General features: G+C 42.1%; 1 protein-coding gene across 2 annotated transcripts in view; it reads right to left on the bottom strand.

Moving 5' to 3' along the window:
• Positions 1-17,723, bottom strand: part of FCHO2 (FCH and mu domain containing endocytic adaptor 2) — a 4,043,518-nt gene that overhangs the window by 2,779,946 nt on the left and 1,245,849 nt on the right. For both annotated transcript variants that reach the window (XM_044063938.1, XM_044063939.1), the window contains exon 11: positions 2,773-2,797. In XM_044063938.1, the coding sequence (XP_043919873.1) occupies positions 2,773-2,797 (25 nt within the window). The remainder of the gene's footprint in view (positions 1-2,772; positions 2,798-17,723) is intronic.

The raw sequence follows: 17,723 nt of genomic DNA, 5'->3' as shown, positions 1-17,723 counted from the left end.
TATCTGCATTTATTAACGAGATTTCTCAAAAATGAATGGATGACACATTTTTTCCATGTGGAAAAGTGTGGAAAATGTCATTTTTAAGATTAAAAATGATGAAAATACCTCTTACGAAGTTAAATAACTGACAGGTATGCCTATTCTGACTTGCACAAATCAGTCCTATTTATTATTATCCTTATATTACCTGTTGCTTCAGACGTAAGTTCCCACATTATTATTTTGTCAAAAAATTAAGTCAGTTGTAGCACCTGCACCAGCATTTAGAACTACAGCCATGAGGCATGCATTTTTCCTATAAAGGCAGGTATACAACTTTTGTTCCTGGTTAAAGTCCCCAAAAATAGAAAGATATATGCTACCACACTGTTCAGAGAAAATTCAAAGAAGAGAAAGAGAAAAAGAAAACACATACTCCTGGAATGCAAGTGGATTGTCAGGGTCAGCTGTCAAGGAATGGATTCAAACAGTCTTACTGTGTTTCAATGGGTCTACTTTGAAATCCAGAACTGCCAGTAGACTGAACCACAAAAGACAGAGACCAGAAACCTGAAAAATCACAATCTCAAAACTTCACAACATCGAATCCCAAAACACTAAAACCTGAAAGCAAATTTGGAGTTCCTACACTCCACCGAGACAAAACACCTAAAAACCATACAAACATTACTGCAGACCACCATTGTTACACTTCCAATAACCACTTTTACAACTCTTCACGTCACTGCATCTTTCAAAAGTAAATAACCTTCTAAACAGAATACTGACAAACAGAAAACATAATCGGCATGCTTTCAGTATACTACCTCACAAGCCAAACTCCACAGGACTATACCTAACTTCAACAACTAAGCAATGAACACTACAACTATTTACTTCTCCTTCGTTTTAGCTGGGGGGAGGCTATGCTCCCCTGCACCCCGCCTAATTAAATATACCAACTTCTAGATTGCACTAATTTCAGAAAAAGGATAAACTGTAGCGATCGCTATACTACAGTTCTCTCTTGACAGGTTCAGTCTACGTATATAACACTGCACATACTCTATCCTTCCACTTCAAGAAAACGTCATTTAACATTATCAACAAGGAAGTCTTTTTAATTACTCAACTCTACCAAAATTTACACTGCCATACCACTTCTTTACCTATTCTACACTTTGAATGACCATACACTTCTCCACTGAGAGCACAACCTTACAACATAAACTCCACCATATTTTTTATGTGCTTACAAGAGAACCTTAAAGAGACAGAGCAATATTAAGCCACTTGCCATTTAATGCATATTACATTTCACTATTCTGCGATTCGATGGTGTAAACATTCTAGATTGTGATTCTTTGGATAAATGGTCTTGGTCTTTTGTGGTATGGTCTACTGGCAGTTCAGGATTTCAAAGTAGACCTGTTTCAACAGCCTTGATGCCAAGCAAAATTAATTAATTAATCAATTAAAAAATCCGGGAGGGAGGTTAAAAACAGAAGGTACCACCAAAAGCTGTACCAGTTCAGAGGTGAGTACTAATGGGGAAACATCAGCCTGTCAAGAGTATCAGAAAATGTACCACCAAATAGCAGTACAGAGAAGTACTCGCTCTCAACTGTGTACCTCTTTTGGTGGTACACCTTCCAGTGAGCTTGTTTTTTTTTATGCTTTGGTGGCAGGATTTTTTATGCATATCACAGAAGTAAAGGAGTGCCCCTATGCCAAAGAAGACATCCACCACTGTAAATATGTGCCAAGTTACGCAGAATAACACCAAGTGAATAAACACAAAACAAACTATATGGTATACATCAGTGGGTAATGCTAACTGTTCACTGCATATAAACATATTAAAACCCCCATTAATTATCTCAGCCTGAGCCAGTGAATCCCATTCTTGATCTTTTTCTTCCACAATCTATCAGCTGGTCAATTAAACAATTGGCTGACCATGATTAATGTATGATATAAGTCTTGCGCACCAGCCAGGCAGCTCAGCCAACTGTTTCTAGTTCATGAGAACAAGCCACACATACTGTCAAAACTCAATAAAATTGAAACCATTCTTTAGTTTTAGTCCCGATCATTTTACTGACTTCCAAACAACTCCGACCACTCCATATGATCTTTATTAAATCCAGATTCAACTTTATGTTCAGTCATTAGAATGAACACTGAACTAGAAATAAACTTTAAAACCTTAATCCTTAAACCTATACTATGAATAATCCTGCAAAGTTGAAAGACTTGATTCATAAGCCAGAACTCAATACAAAAACAGAATTTTCTCTTTTTCCCCAAAGAGTCCTTGAAAACAACTGAAAGTGAAGTGTGCCAGTAATTTAGTTTCAATAAATTATAAATGCAGGAAGAAACATTGTATAAACTTCTGTTAAAATACCTGCAATATTAAAAAATATGATGTGCTCTGAAGGTCTAAGACTAAATGTGGCAAATGTATATGAAATGCAAAGTTTAATAAGAATTTGTTTTTAATTTAAAAAAAATACATGGAGCCAACATTTTCAGCCACTATGAACGGACAAATACATAGTAAACGCAGTGGAACAAGGACCTGCAAGTAAAGTTCACTTTCTCGTAGGGCAAGCACAATTCAATGTTAACTTAATTCTGCTCCACACAACAATAGGAAATTGTATTGCAGTTGCATTTGGATTAGTAGCAACCATTTATGAGGCGCTGTGTGAAATGTATATACTAAAATTAATTACCCATCAGATAGCACATTCAAACTTTATGACAATCAAAAGGTTTACTTACACCAGAGTCAGCATCTGGGCATTCCCTGAAAAAAACATATAATACAGATACATTTTAGAAATGACAAACTCAAAACAAAAGTGCAAACTAGAACTAAGACATTAGGCAGAAAAGGCATTAGCAGTTTTATGATCACTGTACAGATGAAGCAAAAATCCTGATTTTCTTGAACAATCTTTAGCAACATAACATTTACATTGCACTACGTGGCAAACCAATTTGCAAATTAATTAACCAAACTGTTAATCAGGTAAATGAAGTGGTCACCACAAACTCTTTTCAGCCACAAGACAAGGGCAAATGCAACATATCTGGATTCTTTAGAGTAGCCAATCGGTATACTTTCCAAAAGGTGGAAAGAAACAAGTGCACCTGGAAAAATCCCATGCAGACAAAAGAATGACAAGCCAGTGAAAGGTCTGATCAGTGTATTAATATTAACATGAAATGTAGGTGACCTTACAGGTACAGACAAGTAGGTTGTAAACAGCAATGTTACAGGAACTGCATGTGAATTTGACAATAAAAGGATTTCAGGGTGGACCAGTCAGAAGAATAGTAATAGGAAAGGAAAAGTGAAGGAATAATACTGATTGTGATGGGAGCTTCAACAGTGATAGATGTAGACCTGTGGTAGTAAGGGGGTTATTAGCAGAGGAGGGGGGATTACGTTGGCATGTATTTATATATTCCACCGAAAATACAATTGTGGAGCTAAGGAGGATTTAGGGAAAAATAATATGCATTCAGCAGGGATCATTACTTATGAGTGGTGACTGGAACTTGATTTGCAAAATTGAGGATGTATCAGTAGTATGTATAAAGGAAAATACAACAAAACAGAATACATTTCTGAAGATGTACATTTGGCATGGAAGATGTGAAATTAATAGCAGAAACTCAGAGAATTTACATATTATTCCCCAAGATACATTAAATGGGTTAGTCTATCTGGCAGTTGGCACAAAGGTTAAGGTTGCAGAAAAAAAGTTACATACTCACCATAACGTTCCACCTGTGTTGACCATTTTCATTCTTCCTCAGCTGATGGGTTCAGATCCAAAACTCAGATCTGGCACGACTGCTTCTACCAGGTCTTCAGATCCCCAAACTCTTGAGCTCTGCCCTTTACCCATAATGCCCCGTCAACGTAACATACCTCAGATCAAGTTTGCTGCCCCTAGATATAACGGGACAACCTTCTGAAGAAATTAACAAAGGCAGAAATTAAAAGGGAGCTGGAGCTCAAACAAGGAATACAATTTCCAGTACAACTGTTAAGATCTTTCCAGAAGCAAAGAAAGGGGGTAGGTGGGAGGGAAGTTGAAGAAGAATGAAAATGGACAACACAGATGGAACATTATGGTGAGTACATAACTTTTTTTATCTGATCTTATTTTCATTCATTCCTCAACTGATGGGACAGAATACCCAGCTACTGGAACATTGGGTGGCCCTCATGGAAGGATATTTTGGAGTACTGCACAGCCACAGGCCGCTCTATGCCTGGAAACCAAATTTAATTTGTAATGAACAATAAAGGTGTGAGAATTACTCCAAGTTGCAGCTGCACAAATGTCATCCAAGGAAGCCCTTGACCAAAAGGTTGAACAGACTCCCATAGACTTAGTGGAGTGACCTCTAGGAAGATTTGGCAAGGATAAACCTTTTTTACCATACACACAAGGAGATGCATTCAGTTAACCATTTGGTCAATATAACTTTGGAAACTGGCTTGTCCAATCTGTTAGGAGAGAAGGAAACAAACAACTGATTAGATTTCCTAAAGTCTTTGGTTCTGTGGAGATAAAAACAAAGTTGCCTTTGCAAATCCAATAGATGGGGAATATACCCTCTCTTATTTGAAAAGTTTAGAAAGAAAACTGGTAGAGTAATGACATGGTTAATGTTAGACTCAGAAGCCACCCTGGACAAAAAACGTCTGCAAAGACACCCTTGTCTTTGTGGAAAACCAGATAAGCAAGTTTAGAAGACAGAGCCTAGAGTTCAGATGCTCATCTAGCTGATGTGACAGCAACCAGAAAATGGTTTACCAAGACAAAAATTTTAGATCTGTGCTGGCTGATGGTTCAAAGGAGTCTGGGTTAAGGCCTGAAGCATGACAGTCAAATCCCAAGGAGGGACAGCATCCTTTAACGGAGGTCTAAGTAAAAAAGGCCCCTTTGAGGAAGGCTTTAACATAGTTTAGAAGAAGCTAAAGTTGAGTTATTTTTGCCCAGATGGAAATAAGAAATGGCAGCCAACTGAACTTTAACAGCTGAAAAGGTAGTACCTTCACTGAAAATTGAAGCTAAAAATTCAAGGATAGAAGGCACAGGTGCTACTGAAAATAGATCCAGGTCCTTGCTAAGGGCCCAGAAAACAAATCTCTTCCATTTACTTTTGTAAATCCTTGTCGTAGTAGCTTTTTAAGAAGATAAAATATTACAGACCGGGGAGGACAGCCTGTGCTGCCCAGCAGTCAATGGAACTGGAGAAACCATGCAGTCAGTCAGAGGCCTGTTAAGTCTAAATGCGTCATCTCTATCTCGTGAGAGAGGAAGTTTGGAGTTGGGATCCAGTCTCCAGGGTGAATATAGAAGGCAAGGCCAGAAGAAGTGGAAACCAGATCTGACAAGGCCAAAAGGGTGCAATGAGGATAGCTATGCTCTTCAACCAGAATACTTTCTGTAGAAATTTGGAAATGAGAGGTGACGACGATGGGTAAGCATAGAGAAGACTGGAGGGCTAATTGTGGACTACAGCACCTCTCAGTAATGACCCCCCCTCCCCGCAGAAGGGATCAGGGAAAAAAAAAAAAACCAGCAGCACTTGTTGTTGAAGGGAGAGGTAAACAGATCGCAGCTTGGCTGACTCCACTGACAGAACATTTTGTCTACCACTATGACATTAAGTGACCACTCGTGAGGCATCAGAATAGACCTGCTTAGTTTGTCCTCAATCATGGTGCACTTCCCCAAAATGTGCATTACTATTAGAAAGCGACCAGAAGAGATCACCCATTGCCACACACTCACTGAGTCTCAAACAGGATAAGACCTGGTTTTATCCTGTTTGTTGACATACCAGACCACTGACATATTGTCTGTCTGAATGGCAACTGTCCCAGATGGAAGAGTCTTGAAAGACTTAACACTAGGAGAATTGCTCTTATTTCTAGGACACTGACATGCATCTTGGCCTCTTCGGTGGACCATGTACATTGGATTATCCTTTCAAAGTAGTGCCCCCCCACCCCAGCTGGCAGATGTCCATGGTCACAGTGGCTGTGGACAGGCCAGGAACAAATGGATGACCATCTGAGAGTTCCTTCGAGTAAATCCACCAACGGCGACACCTTTTGCATGTCTGTGTGATCTTGACTGGAGTGGTTAAAGGATGTTGAAGAATGGACCATTGAGTCGATAAAGACCATTGAAGAATTTGCAAGTGATACCTGGCCAAAAGAACGAGGTTGACAGCAGCTGCTATGGACCCCCAAAGGCTTGTAAAATTAATCATGCTGGAAGAAAAGTATTTTGTATTACTTTCCTGAACAGTGATCTCAGTGTCTGAATTCAAGCAGAAAGAAGAGAGAATGAAAAACAGTGTGTTAAGAGTGCCAAACTCAACCAGGAACACAATTGCACTGTAAAATGTATCGAATAACAATACCAGGAGTCCACCAGATAAAAAGTTTAATGCACAATCCACAGTCATGCACTTTCGTCCTGCGTCACAGAACTTCTTCAGAACTGTGCAATTAAAATCACATAGCAATTAAATAGTACTTTCCAAACAACCACAAGTAAAACACTTTTTTTTTAAAGTTTAAAGACACATGGTGAAATAGCTTAAATAATTACAACAACGCACAAAATTTTAAAACAGGCATGACAGAAACAGCATAATTTATGCCTGGTGTCACAGTGGCATTAATTCTTATTTGCCAACGGAGTTCAGTTTTGTCAAATTTATTTTTCCAAAAACTTCCCCTGGGATCTCTTTCCACTATTTCTTGTTGTTGTTGTGTCTTTTGGCTTTTCCCGGTTAGGGGTCACCACAGCAGAACTCCGGTCTGCTAATGATTGGTAGTTGATTTTTACGTGCCGAGTTACCAGCCCTGACGCACAACCTTCAACGAAGGTACGCCCATTCACGCATGTCTCCATGCAGAAGACACTCTAGCTGAGAATCGAACCGAACAGCGTCTTACTGTGAGGCGACAACGCTACCACAGCACCACCACTGCGGGTCTCTTTTTCCAGGAATTTTTTTTTACATGTTGGGCTCTTCTTCAAGTGTCAAAATAGGGCATTATTGCATGGAGATGTTCATAAATCCACTTTTGGAATACTCTCTCAGTCTTGCCAATATAAAAATATTGAAATTTTTTTGGCAGACTGCTATATAGACCACCCCACTAGACCCACAAGAACCTGCTGCCAAATACAGTCTCAAACTAGGTTCACCTATTTCCACAGGGATGCTTGTAAAATATATATTTACAATATTCACAGGAACCAGATTTTACCATACCCCTCAAAGTCCTTTTTTGGTTGATAGGGTGCTCTAACAGAAATGTTTAATTATGATTAGTTCTATATACAAATGATGGTTCTTTACCCAAAATTCTACATTAATTACTTAACTACACAGTTCTGAAGAAGTCCTGTGATGCAGGATGAAAGCGCTTGACAGAAGGAAGAGAGGCTATCTGACTGACTCTGTCTAGATGAGCACCTATGAACTTCAGACCCTGTGTAGGCGCAGGTTTTGATTTGCTGTAACCGACTATGATGCCTTGATGGGCACACAACTGGAGCAAGTAATCCCTTGCCTATAGGAGTTTATGCCTGGTTAGAGCAGTTAGGAGCCAGTCATCTAATCCCACCAGTCTCAAGTGAGCTGTCACCATTGCCATGCATTTGCTGAACACCCTGAGGGCTATGGTGAGGCTAAAGAGCAGTGCTCTGAACTGATAACTGGCTTGCAGCCAGAAGTGCAGATATCTGCTGGAGTGAATGTTCATTCTGATGTGACAGTACGCATCCTAAAGCTTTACTGAACACACCCAATCATCCCTTTGCAGGAGAGGCAAAATGGACTGAACCATGATCATCTGAAACCTTGAGTATTGCATGAACTGATTTAGTCTGATGAGATCAAGAACTGGTCTCAAGTCCCCTGTCTTTTTTTAGCACCAAGAAGAATTTTGAATAGGTCTTGGATCCTCTGGGGAGACCTCTTGGATTACTTTTTTCTAGCAGCTTTTTTACTTGCAGTGCTGCTGCTTCCCTCTGACTGGGTGGAACTTCTGGGATTCTTTTCATTCTTGTAGGGGGAATTTGGGAAAATGGTAAGATACAGCCTCTGGATATAATTCGCTGCACCCAGGAATATTTTGTTATGTACAGCAATACTCTCTGGTACAGAGACAAGCACCCGAGACTGCTTCTAGAGGGAAACATTGAGGTCTCCATTCAGGAGCACTGGTAGATCCTGTCCAAGAAGGAATCCCAGAAGCCCTGGTATTGGGGGCTACCTCTGCTGCGAGGATGGTGTCTTCCATTTGAGGACACCCTTCATCTCTGGGGAAACTATAACCACGCGAGTCTTGAAAAGGACCCCAGGATTTGCAAAACCACATGTTCCTACCTCCCCAGTGATTCCTTGAGAAAGGCCTTGGGGGAGTTGAAAAGCATACACGCAGGCCAGTTAGGGTCTTTCCCTCTTGCTCACATCTAAAAAGCGTGTCCTTTACCTTAGGGCCGAACAAAGAAGATAAATCAAAAGGCGCACTGATAAATGAAGACAAAAAGCTCCAGAAAATCACATAGTTGCATCTCGACATGTCTCCTAATGGCTATTCCTGAACTCACCACCTATGAGGTACCTTCCCGCTGCGTGGGAGATAAGCCATGTGGATGCATTAGAAATAGACAGGAGAGTGGCCAATTGTCAGGAGATTTTATTTAGGGTCTCGGCAGACATGGACCCAGAAAGAGATTTGGAGAGCTCTTTGGACAAATATGTTTGTAATCTCGTAAAATGTGCCACATAATTTAGTGAACAGACCACAAAGGTCACCGAATCATACACGTGCTTACCAAATCTGTATCAAATGGGACTCCCTTGTTCAAGTGCGCTAGATCCTTAGGGGGCACTAGAATTTTATTGTGTCTTTTTAGGGACTGGCTCTACAATATCTGTATCCTTCCATGCCCAGCGCAAAACAAGATCTATTAGTTCATCAGCCAGGGGAGTCCCAAGAAGACAAGCCAGACCCAAAAGCCTCCAGGAACATAGTTTCCTCCTGGGAAGGGGTATCACAGGACAAACTACCTTTGTGTTTCGGAGTTCTAGGATGTCTCCAAAGGAGACATCTACAGGTGAAGATATGTGGAACCCCTCCCCTTCATCAAAATCTGTTTTCCATGAGAGACTCAAAACAGAGACTCCTTTTACACACCGTCTTCAGAGGGACTTCTTCATCTCTTCTGATACTTCTCCAGACCACCCCACTGAAGAAGTCCTGAGGGACCGACTGGAGACTAGATTGGGCTGGCTGGCTGGCCCAGTGGAATGGATGGACCAGGCTCAAAGTAGAGAACCAGAAGAGGCAAAATTGTCTGATCTGAGGGGAGGACAGGGATGTCTTTTCTCTAGATAAAGTGAAGGTTCTCTCCACAACCTCCAAGGCAGAACACCCAAGGGAAAAGTACAGTTGTGTACCTACCATAAATGTAGATGTTCGAGTGTATTCACTGTTGCAGTCATTACACTTGGGTTATCCTACTGGCAGGCTACCCGCAGTCGGCCTGAATTCCAAAGTCCTAGTCTGGCGTCGGTTGCTGTCACCTCTTCCCTGACTCAGTGCACCAGGGGTATATAAGATGCAGCCAACGCCATTTTCTTCAGTTTTTCTTGCCCCAGATGTCAGGCGCCCCCAAAAGGGTAGGCTAGAAAACATTGCTTATAAAAAGCATGCACTAAAATAAACATTACCTTCATCTACAAGCAAATACACCACATAGGTTGTATAGCATAGAGAAGTACAGATAAGTCCCAGCAAAGAAAGGGAGATGGTGGGTGGGTAACCTGGACTGCAACAGTGAATACACTCTAACATTTACATTTATGGTAGGTACACAACTGTACTATGTTCATCGTGTTTCACTGTTGCAGTCATTACACTTGGGTTGAATCCCAAAGCTGAGGTTGGGTGGCTGGGTCTAAATAGAATTAGTAGTGGCTATGAGGCCCTGCAGGACTGCAGTGGCAAAGCCTGATCTGGATTTAGAGTACAGAGGTAAGTGGTAGTGCTTTGTAAAAGAGTGCACTGAAGTCCAGTGGCAGCCTCCAAAATATCATTGGTTGGTACTCCTCTGAGGAAGGCTGCTGAGGTGGCAGCTGCCCTGGTCGAATGTGGCCTAATGCCCTTAGGCACATATTTGCCATGTTGTGAATAGCAGAAACGAATGCAGTGTCCTATCCATTTTTAAATAGTCTGCTTTGAGATAGCCTTTCCTTGTGATCCTGCAACATATGCCACTAAAAGTTGCTCAGTCTTTCTGAAAGCTTTAGTTTTGTCCAAGTAGAAGCGTAGCTGTCTGTGTATGTCCAAAGAATGTGGAAGTTTCTCCCCTTTATTCTGGGGATTTGGATAAAATGTAGGCAAATGGATGGTTTGATGGTGAGCCACACTGGATACTACCTTAGTCATAAATGTTGGGTTTGTCCTTAGAGAAATCCTGTCCAGATGGAAAATGATAAAAGGTTCCACAGCCATTAATGCCTGTAATTCTGAGACTCTTCTTGCTGAAGTTATTGCTAGGAGCAGAGCTGTCTTCCATGATAAGAGTTTTATGTTGGCTGTATTAGCTGGCTCAAAAGGAGGCAGTGTGAGCTTCTCCAAGACAAAGTTGAGGTCCCATGCAGGTATTAGTGCTCTTCTTGGGGGTCTTATGTTTTTGGCCCCTTTGAGGTACTGTCTCAGTAATGGATATGAAAAAATAGGTGGGTCCGTATTGTAATGGGCTGAAATGGCAGAGGCATGGATCTTAATTGATGAAAAGGATAGGCCTCTGTCCAACATCTCAGTTAGGTATTGTAAAATCTGAGGAATATTTGGTACAAGCATGTCAATTCCTTGTGCCTGGTTCCAAGCACAGAATCTCTTCCATTTTTCTGCATATGATTTTCTGGTGCTGGGCCTCCTGGCCTCCAGAATAACATCCATAACTGCCTTGGAGAGAGGTGTGTCCTGAATGGTTACGTTATCCGCCATGCAGCCAGATTTAAGGTTCTGAGTTGGCTGTGCAGTATCTGATTACTTTGTTGGGTCAGTAAATGAGGAGTGTGAGGTAATGTCCAGGCTGGGCCTTGAGACAAGCTCTTTAGGATTGGGTATCAGTGCTGGCGTGGCCAGTCCGGGGCAATCAGGATAATTTTTGGCTTCTCTTGTCTGACCTTGAGTACCACCTTGGGGAGAAGAGGCAGAGGAGGAAATGCATATACTGTAAGGTTTTTCCAGCTGAATGATAGAGCATCCACTTTCCATGCTAGCTTGTGATAAGTCCTTGTACAAAATCTCTGTAGTTGGCAGTTGTGAGGGGAGGCAAGTAGTTCTATGTCTGGGCATCCCCATGTCCTTGTTATTATGCTGTAGATTTGTGGATCTAGTTTCCACTCGTGAGGATCCATGAGGTTTCTGCTTAGTTCGTCTGCCAGAATATTTGCCTTTCCTGGCAGGAATTGTGCTTGCAGGTGTACTTGATAAGTCAATGCTGTGTTCCACAAAATCATGGCTTGTCTACAGAGGGGGTAGGAATGTGTGCCTCCCTGCTTGTTTATGTACCACATGACTGTAGTATTGTCCATCTTTATCAGCAGTTGTCCAGGATGAAGTAGATCCTTGAAAGCTGTCAGGGCATTCTGGACAGCCAGCATTTCTTTTAGATTGATAGGAAGATGCCTTTGGCTTGAGGGCCATGTGCCCTGAAAACATTTTCCTGTCATGTGGGCCCCCCAGGCATAATCTGATGCATCTGTTGTTATTGTCTGCCTGGCAGTGGGTAAAGTGAAAGGTTGTCCCTTGTTGTGGTGACAGGCCTGTGCCCACCATTGAAACTCCTGTTGCAAGCAGGGAATGAGGGTAATAAGTTTTTCCAGGCTGTGGCAATGTTGAGTCCAAACACTTTTTAGATACCATTGAAGTTTCCTCATATGCAGTCTTGCATATGGAATTAAGAGAATGCAGGATACCATGAAGCCCAACGCCTGCAGAATTTTTCTTGCAGATAACTGGGTTTTTGTTGCCAACATTTCAAAGTAAGAAGTCAGGTGCCTTTGTTTGTCTGGCATGAGTTAGGCCATCTGGGCAATTGTATTTAAGCTTGCACCCAGGAATATTATCTCTTGAGAGGGTACTACTTTTGATTTCTTTTTGTTTACTGTGTACCCTAGGCAAATTAGCAATCTTTTTACAAATGCCAGATGCTTTAGTAGAATGTCCTTGCTCTCTGCTTGAATAAGGCAGTTGTCCAAGTAGGGATATATTTGAATTGCTCTTTGTCTGCAAAAAGCAATTACTGGTGCTAGGCATTTTGTGAAGAACCTGGGCACAGTAGATAAGTCAAAGGGCAGTGCAGAGAATTGGTAGTGCATTGAGCCAGCTATGAATCAGAGGTATCTTCTGACGATTGTCTGATTGGGACGTGCAGGTTACAAGCCAAGCCTTCTTGCCCAGCATGGGCAGAAGCTGCTGCAGAGTCAACATTTTGAACTTTGGAACAGTATTGGTCTCCAGGCTTTGTCCTTTCGTGGTACCAAGAAGAGACATGAGTAAAATCCTTGTCCCTGCTCCTGTAGTGGTACTCGCTGAATGGCCCTCATGTGCATGAGGGATGAAACTTGCTTTTGTGCCTCTGCCCATTGATTGTGTGGCAGGTCTGGCATGCCGTTTGCCTTTGGCAGGGTGTGAAAGTGGAACCTGTAACCCTGAGACACTATATTCAAGCCCCATTTGTCCTGGGTGATCATGTGCCAGTTTTGTGAAAAAGTGCTAGTTTTCCCCCCTAAGGGAGCGTCCAAAAGATAAGTGCTTGGTACTGGTAGAGGAAAGTCGTTGGGACTGTTTCCTATAAGGTTGAGATTTGTCTTCTCTGCTTTTGGAGGTAGAAGCACCCCATTGTTTAGGCCTGTATGAGCCTTGGGGCTGGGATCTGCCTCTAGGGTGCCTGTATCTGCCTCTTTGTGGCCTATCTGACACTGGAAGGACCAATTTTTTGAAGGCCAGTTCCTGCTAAATCTGGGTGGCTGTACCTGTAAGAAATCCTTAACTGTCTGCATAGATTTCGCTTTATCCTCCATTTTCTTCAACACCTCTTCTGCCTTAACACCGAACAAAGTATCATGCTGTAATGGAGCATCTAATAATTTTGCTTTAACATGATCAGGCAGATTCTGTTCCTTTAACAAAGCATGTCTCCTAATCACAGAACCCATTACAGTGGCCCTACAAGAGGCCTCCAAAGAATCAAAACCACATTGCAAAATATGTTTTCCCACCTGTTCAGCTGCATGCAATAAATCCTGCATTTCCTTGCTTTCAGCACATTCAGTATTTGTCAACATTTTCTGTTTTAACAGTGACATTAAGTATTGCTGATATTTAAGCATATGAAACTGACAATTTAAAGCCCTTACAGCCAAGGTAGCAGAAGTGTAAACTTTTTTCCCCCATCTGTCCAGTGCTCTAGAATCCCTATCAGAGGGAACAGGGTTTTTTTGCAGTGGAAGCCTTGACCCCTTTGGGACCCTGAGATATAGTTTCTGGGTCAGCAGCAGGGTTTTTATACAGAAATTTATGATAGTCTGGAACCCTGTAGTACCTATCTGGCTTAATGGGTGCAGGGGGTATAGAGTCTGGAGACAAGCCAGACTCTGAAAAATCAGCCACAATGTCCAGAACAGGAGGAATAGCAAGGGGCCTGTGCTGAGGAAGTAAAAGAAAATCTCTGAACCTTTTCTTGGATTCTGAATAATCCTGGCTCTCCCAATGAAAGTGCTCCCTCATAGTATGCAGGGTTTCCCCAAAAGAGTAATCCTCAGGAGGAGAAGCTGAAGGAATAGATTCTTCAGCATCAGAATCCTCATAGGGAGGAAGAGAGTATTCCTGATCAGAGGAGGAATCATAGGAAATGGAAACCTGATCTGAAGATTCATATTCTGTCTCTTGCCTAAGCCTCTTATCAGGAGGGGGATGGGAACCCCTCACAGGAGGGGGATGGGAACCCCCTGATCAAAGTAATAAGGTCTTCGGCCATTTTGAGCATCTGTTTTTTAGGCATGTCTGCCCCGGAGAATGCTGTACTTGTTTCTTTGTCTTTAGAGCTGCTTTAGTCTTTGGTTTTGAAGCTGAAGATGGCTTTACATATAACTGTATCGGTCTGAAAACACCCTCAGAAGCAGATGCCTGCACAGCGGCTCCGGACCCATCTGAGGGAATAGTTTCCGAGGATCCAATACCTTGAGTTTCCAGAGGCCCAGTCGGCTCCACGTGGGAGTCGGAAGCGGCCTGTGGCTCTGAGGTAGCGGGTGTCAGGGGCTGCGAAAGCGCCTCACTGAGAACCGGCGAACTGACGACTAACTTAGAGGAAGCCTCATCATCTGTTTTGGACCTCGGATGCCTGTCCTTGTCTTTATCCTTGCGTTTTTTATAGACTCTGGTCGTCGGCTGTTCCACCGGCATTGTATAATTGAATCTGCGGCCAAAGTAATGAAAGGCAAAATCGTACCGACGCTTAATAGTGCGTTGGTTAAATCTAGCACAAAACCGACAACAAGCAACGTCGTGGTCAGGGGCTAGGCAAGGAATACAGTAAGAGTGGAAATCCTTATGAGGTATATGCTTCCCACAAGAAATACAATTGTTAACTTTTTCTGACATCGGTCTGGAGCAAGAAAAATGTTTCCCCAATGGGGTACTTAGCTTTAATGAAGACTTCAGATCTGAAATTCGAATTCGAAAAATCTCAGGAGTCGGCCAACCGGCACTTGCGAACTGCTTTTGTTTCGGGCACCGCACGACAAGAAAGACTGAAGAAAATGGCGTTGGCTGCATCTTATATACCCCTGGCGCACTGACGTCAGGGAAGAGGCGACAGCAACCGATGCCGGACCAGGACTTTAGAATTCAGGCAGACTGCGGGTAGCCTGCCAGCGGGATAACCCAAGTGTAATGACAGCAACAGTGAAACAGGATGAACATCAGAAGTCGATGGCAAAGGAGCCAATAATTCCTGGGCCGTCAGCTCCTACAGCCCCACCAGCAATCCGCCTGAGGAAGAAGTCAGAGCTGAGGGGAAAGAGAGCTCCAAAAGCTTTGGAGTCAATTCCAACCATCTGGATCCAGAGAAGATACTTCAGTTCCAAGAATCCTCTGGCTCCAAAAAGCTCGGGGCAGGGTGACTGAAGGAAGTCACAGAAGTCAAAGAACAATTGGTCTTCAGAGCCGATGAGGACACCCCCCAGGGGTCTTGGACCCGAGGGCTCCAAAACAGAGGGTGAATCAGAAAATTATAGGCCAGAGGAGAGGTGGACAAAGGTCATCTCATGGATCTGGTAGGAGTCAGAACCAGGAGAACCTTCATCCGAATCTGAGCTCTAAGAAATTTCCTCATCACCTTATCTTCATCAGCCTCCGATAAGCTTCTGGAAGATCTAAGCAAAGATGTGGAGGATGGAGGTCTGTGATGCCTACATGAGATCCCTCCAAAAATAGTGAAGGGAGCTGTGAACTTACCTGATCCAGAAGGAGTGGCAAAGCCTGGATCCTAAGAGACTTAGTCTTAGAACTGAGTTGTTTTTTTTTTGCATCTTAATAGGAGGCTCCAATGAGGGAAGAGCAGCCCAGGGACCTCTTATGCAACTCTTTTTCCTTAGCAGCTGAGTCTGGCTTCCCCTTGTCTGTTTTTTTTTTTTTAGATGGGGTTTGAGCCCCAACTACAGTAGCAGAAGAGGAAGAAGAAAGGAGGGCCTACAGCACTAATTTATTTATATGGTTAGTAAGACATCTGGAGCTGAAGCCAGAACAGACAGAATAATCCACGTCCAAGTGCGCAGATCCTAAACAATAAACACATTCCCTGTGGGCAGTACAGTTATGTATTTTATGCCCACAGGTAATGCACTTTTTAAAACCAGTAGGCTTGTCAGCCATTACTAACAGGGAAGATAAACTGCCTAAATGGGAAGAAAATACTTTTTTTTTTTTTTTTTTTTTTTTTTGAGACCGGAAGAATATAAAGTGGAAAGAAACGGAACTACCAACAATGGTAGTGAAAGAGCACTCTAAAGAATAAGTTCAAATTAAAGGAAAGTAAAATACCAACAATGGTAATTTGGAGAGGTACCCACAAATCAATAGCTAAAATAAGATCGGAAGTTACTAAAATCAGAAAGAAACTGGTAAGGGAGGTGGGAGAACTTTGATTAAATATTATAATAAGTTTTCTTAGATGTAACTCGCAACAAAAGGTAGAAACTACTCCCAAACTCGAGAAAGACAGGATCTATGTCTGAAGCTAAATGGCGGCAAATGAGATCTGAGGCATGCAAGGGTGGCAGGACATTATGGGTAAAGGAAGAAGCTCATGAGTTTTGTGATCTGAAGATCTGTCAGAAGCAGCAGAGTCATATCAGAGTTTCAGATCCAAACCCATCAGTTGAGGAATGAATGAAAAGGACATATGTAGTTCCTGTGGTACAGGATTTGATTCCCTCAGCCCACGTTTCCCTGCTGTCTTGACTTTGAGCAAATCACTTAATCAGACATAGTTCCCAAATCGACCCTAAAAAGAGATGGTGCCCAGTGGGGCTAACTGGTTTACAAATAAATTTATTATTAGACTGGACAGAAATTATACTTTACAGGAGCATGTTCATTTAATTGAAGCTTTTAGATCCACCCAATAATTTTATCAGATCATAACACCAATAAAATTAAAACAGAGATGCAGGGTAAACATGAAAAAATGAGACACTGGCATTTTTCATCTTCTTACCTTTTAAAAAGACAGAAATTTAAGGGATGGGCAGTGGATACAAATCCACATTTATTAGGGAAGTTACAAATTACTTCTGAACAGATATAAAGAAGTTATGTACTCACCATAACGTTCCATCTGTGTTGTCCAATTTTCATTCTTCCTCAACTTATGGGTTTGGATCAGACCTCTTGGATCTGACTCGCCATTGCAAAAGCTTGTGTCAACCAGAAAACTCTTGAGCTACTCCCTTACCCACACTGCACCAACCCCAAAGTAAATCCGATCTTGCTTGCTAATAATGACAGAAAGGCATACTGCAGTTACAGAAAGAGGAGACTATATCTGGAGCTATGAACCAAGGAAGTGACATACTTAAAAATGCTCACTATTCCATGAGTTTTCAGGGCAGGGGTTAGTGGCAGGAGAGTTGAGGAAGAATGAAAATGGACAACAGAGATGGAACGTTATGGTGACACTGTCAATTTTCATTCTGTCCTCAACATATGGGACAGAGTTTCCAGCTACCTAAATCCCCGGGTGGAATCAAGAAAGGATATTCTTCAGTACCAATGAACCAAATGATTCTCTGCCCCTGGAGACCATGCCCAATTTGTAATGAGTAAACAAGTATGCGGAGTAGTCTAAGTTACTTCCACACAAATGTTGTTCATGGAACCTCTAGACTGGAAGACTAATAAAGTACCCATTGTTCTTATGGAATGAGCTCATAATGGTTTTGATAAGGTGATGCCCAATTTGTTGTATATAAAAGAAATACAATCCATAAGCCATCTGGCTAGAGTAATTTTGGCAACAGATTTCTGTAGTTTTATGTCAGAAAAAGAGACAAATAACTGGTCAGTCTTCCTGATATTTTCTGTTCTGTGCTGGTAAAAA

Source organism: Protopterus annectens, chromosome 2.part2 (assembly GCF_019279795.1).
Source record: "Protopterus annectens isolate FY-2018-M chromosome 2.part2, PAN1.0, whole genome shotgun sequence".
In the NCBI taxonomy this organism is placed as follows: domain Eukaryota; kingdom Metazoa; phylum Chordata; order Ceratodontiformes; family Protopteridae; genus Protopterus; species Protopterus annectens.
The sequence above is the reverse complement of the archived record's forward strand: the minus strand, read 5'-3'. Positions and strand labels throughout refer to the sequence as shown.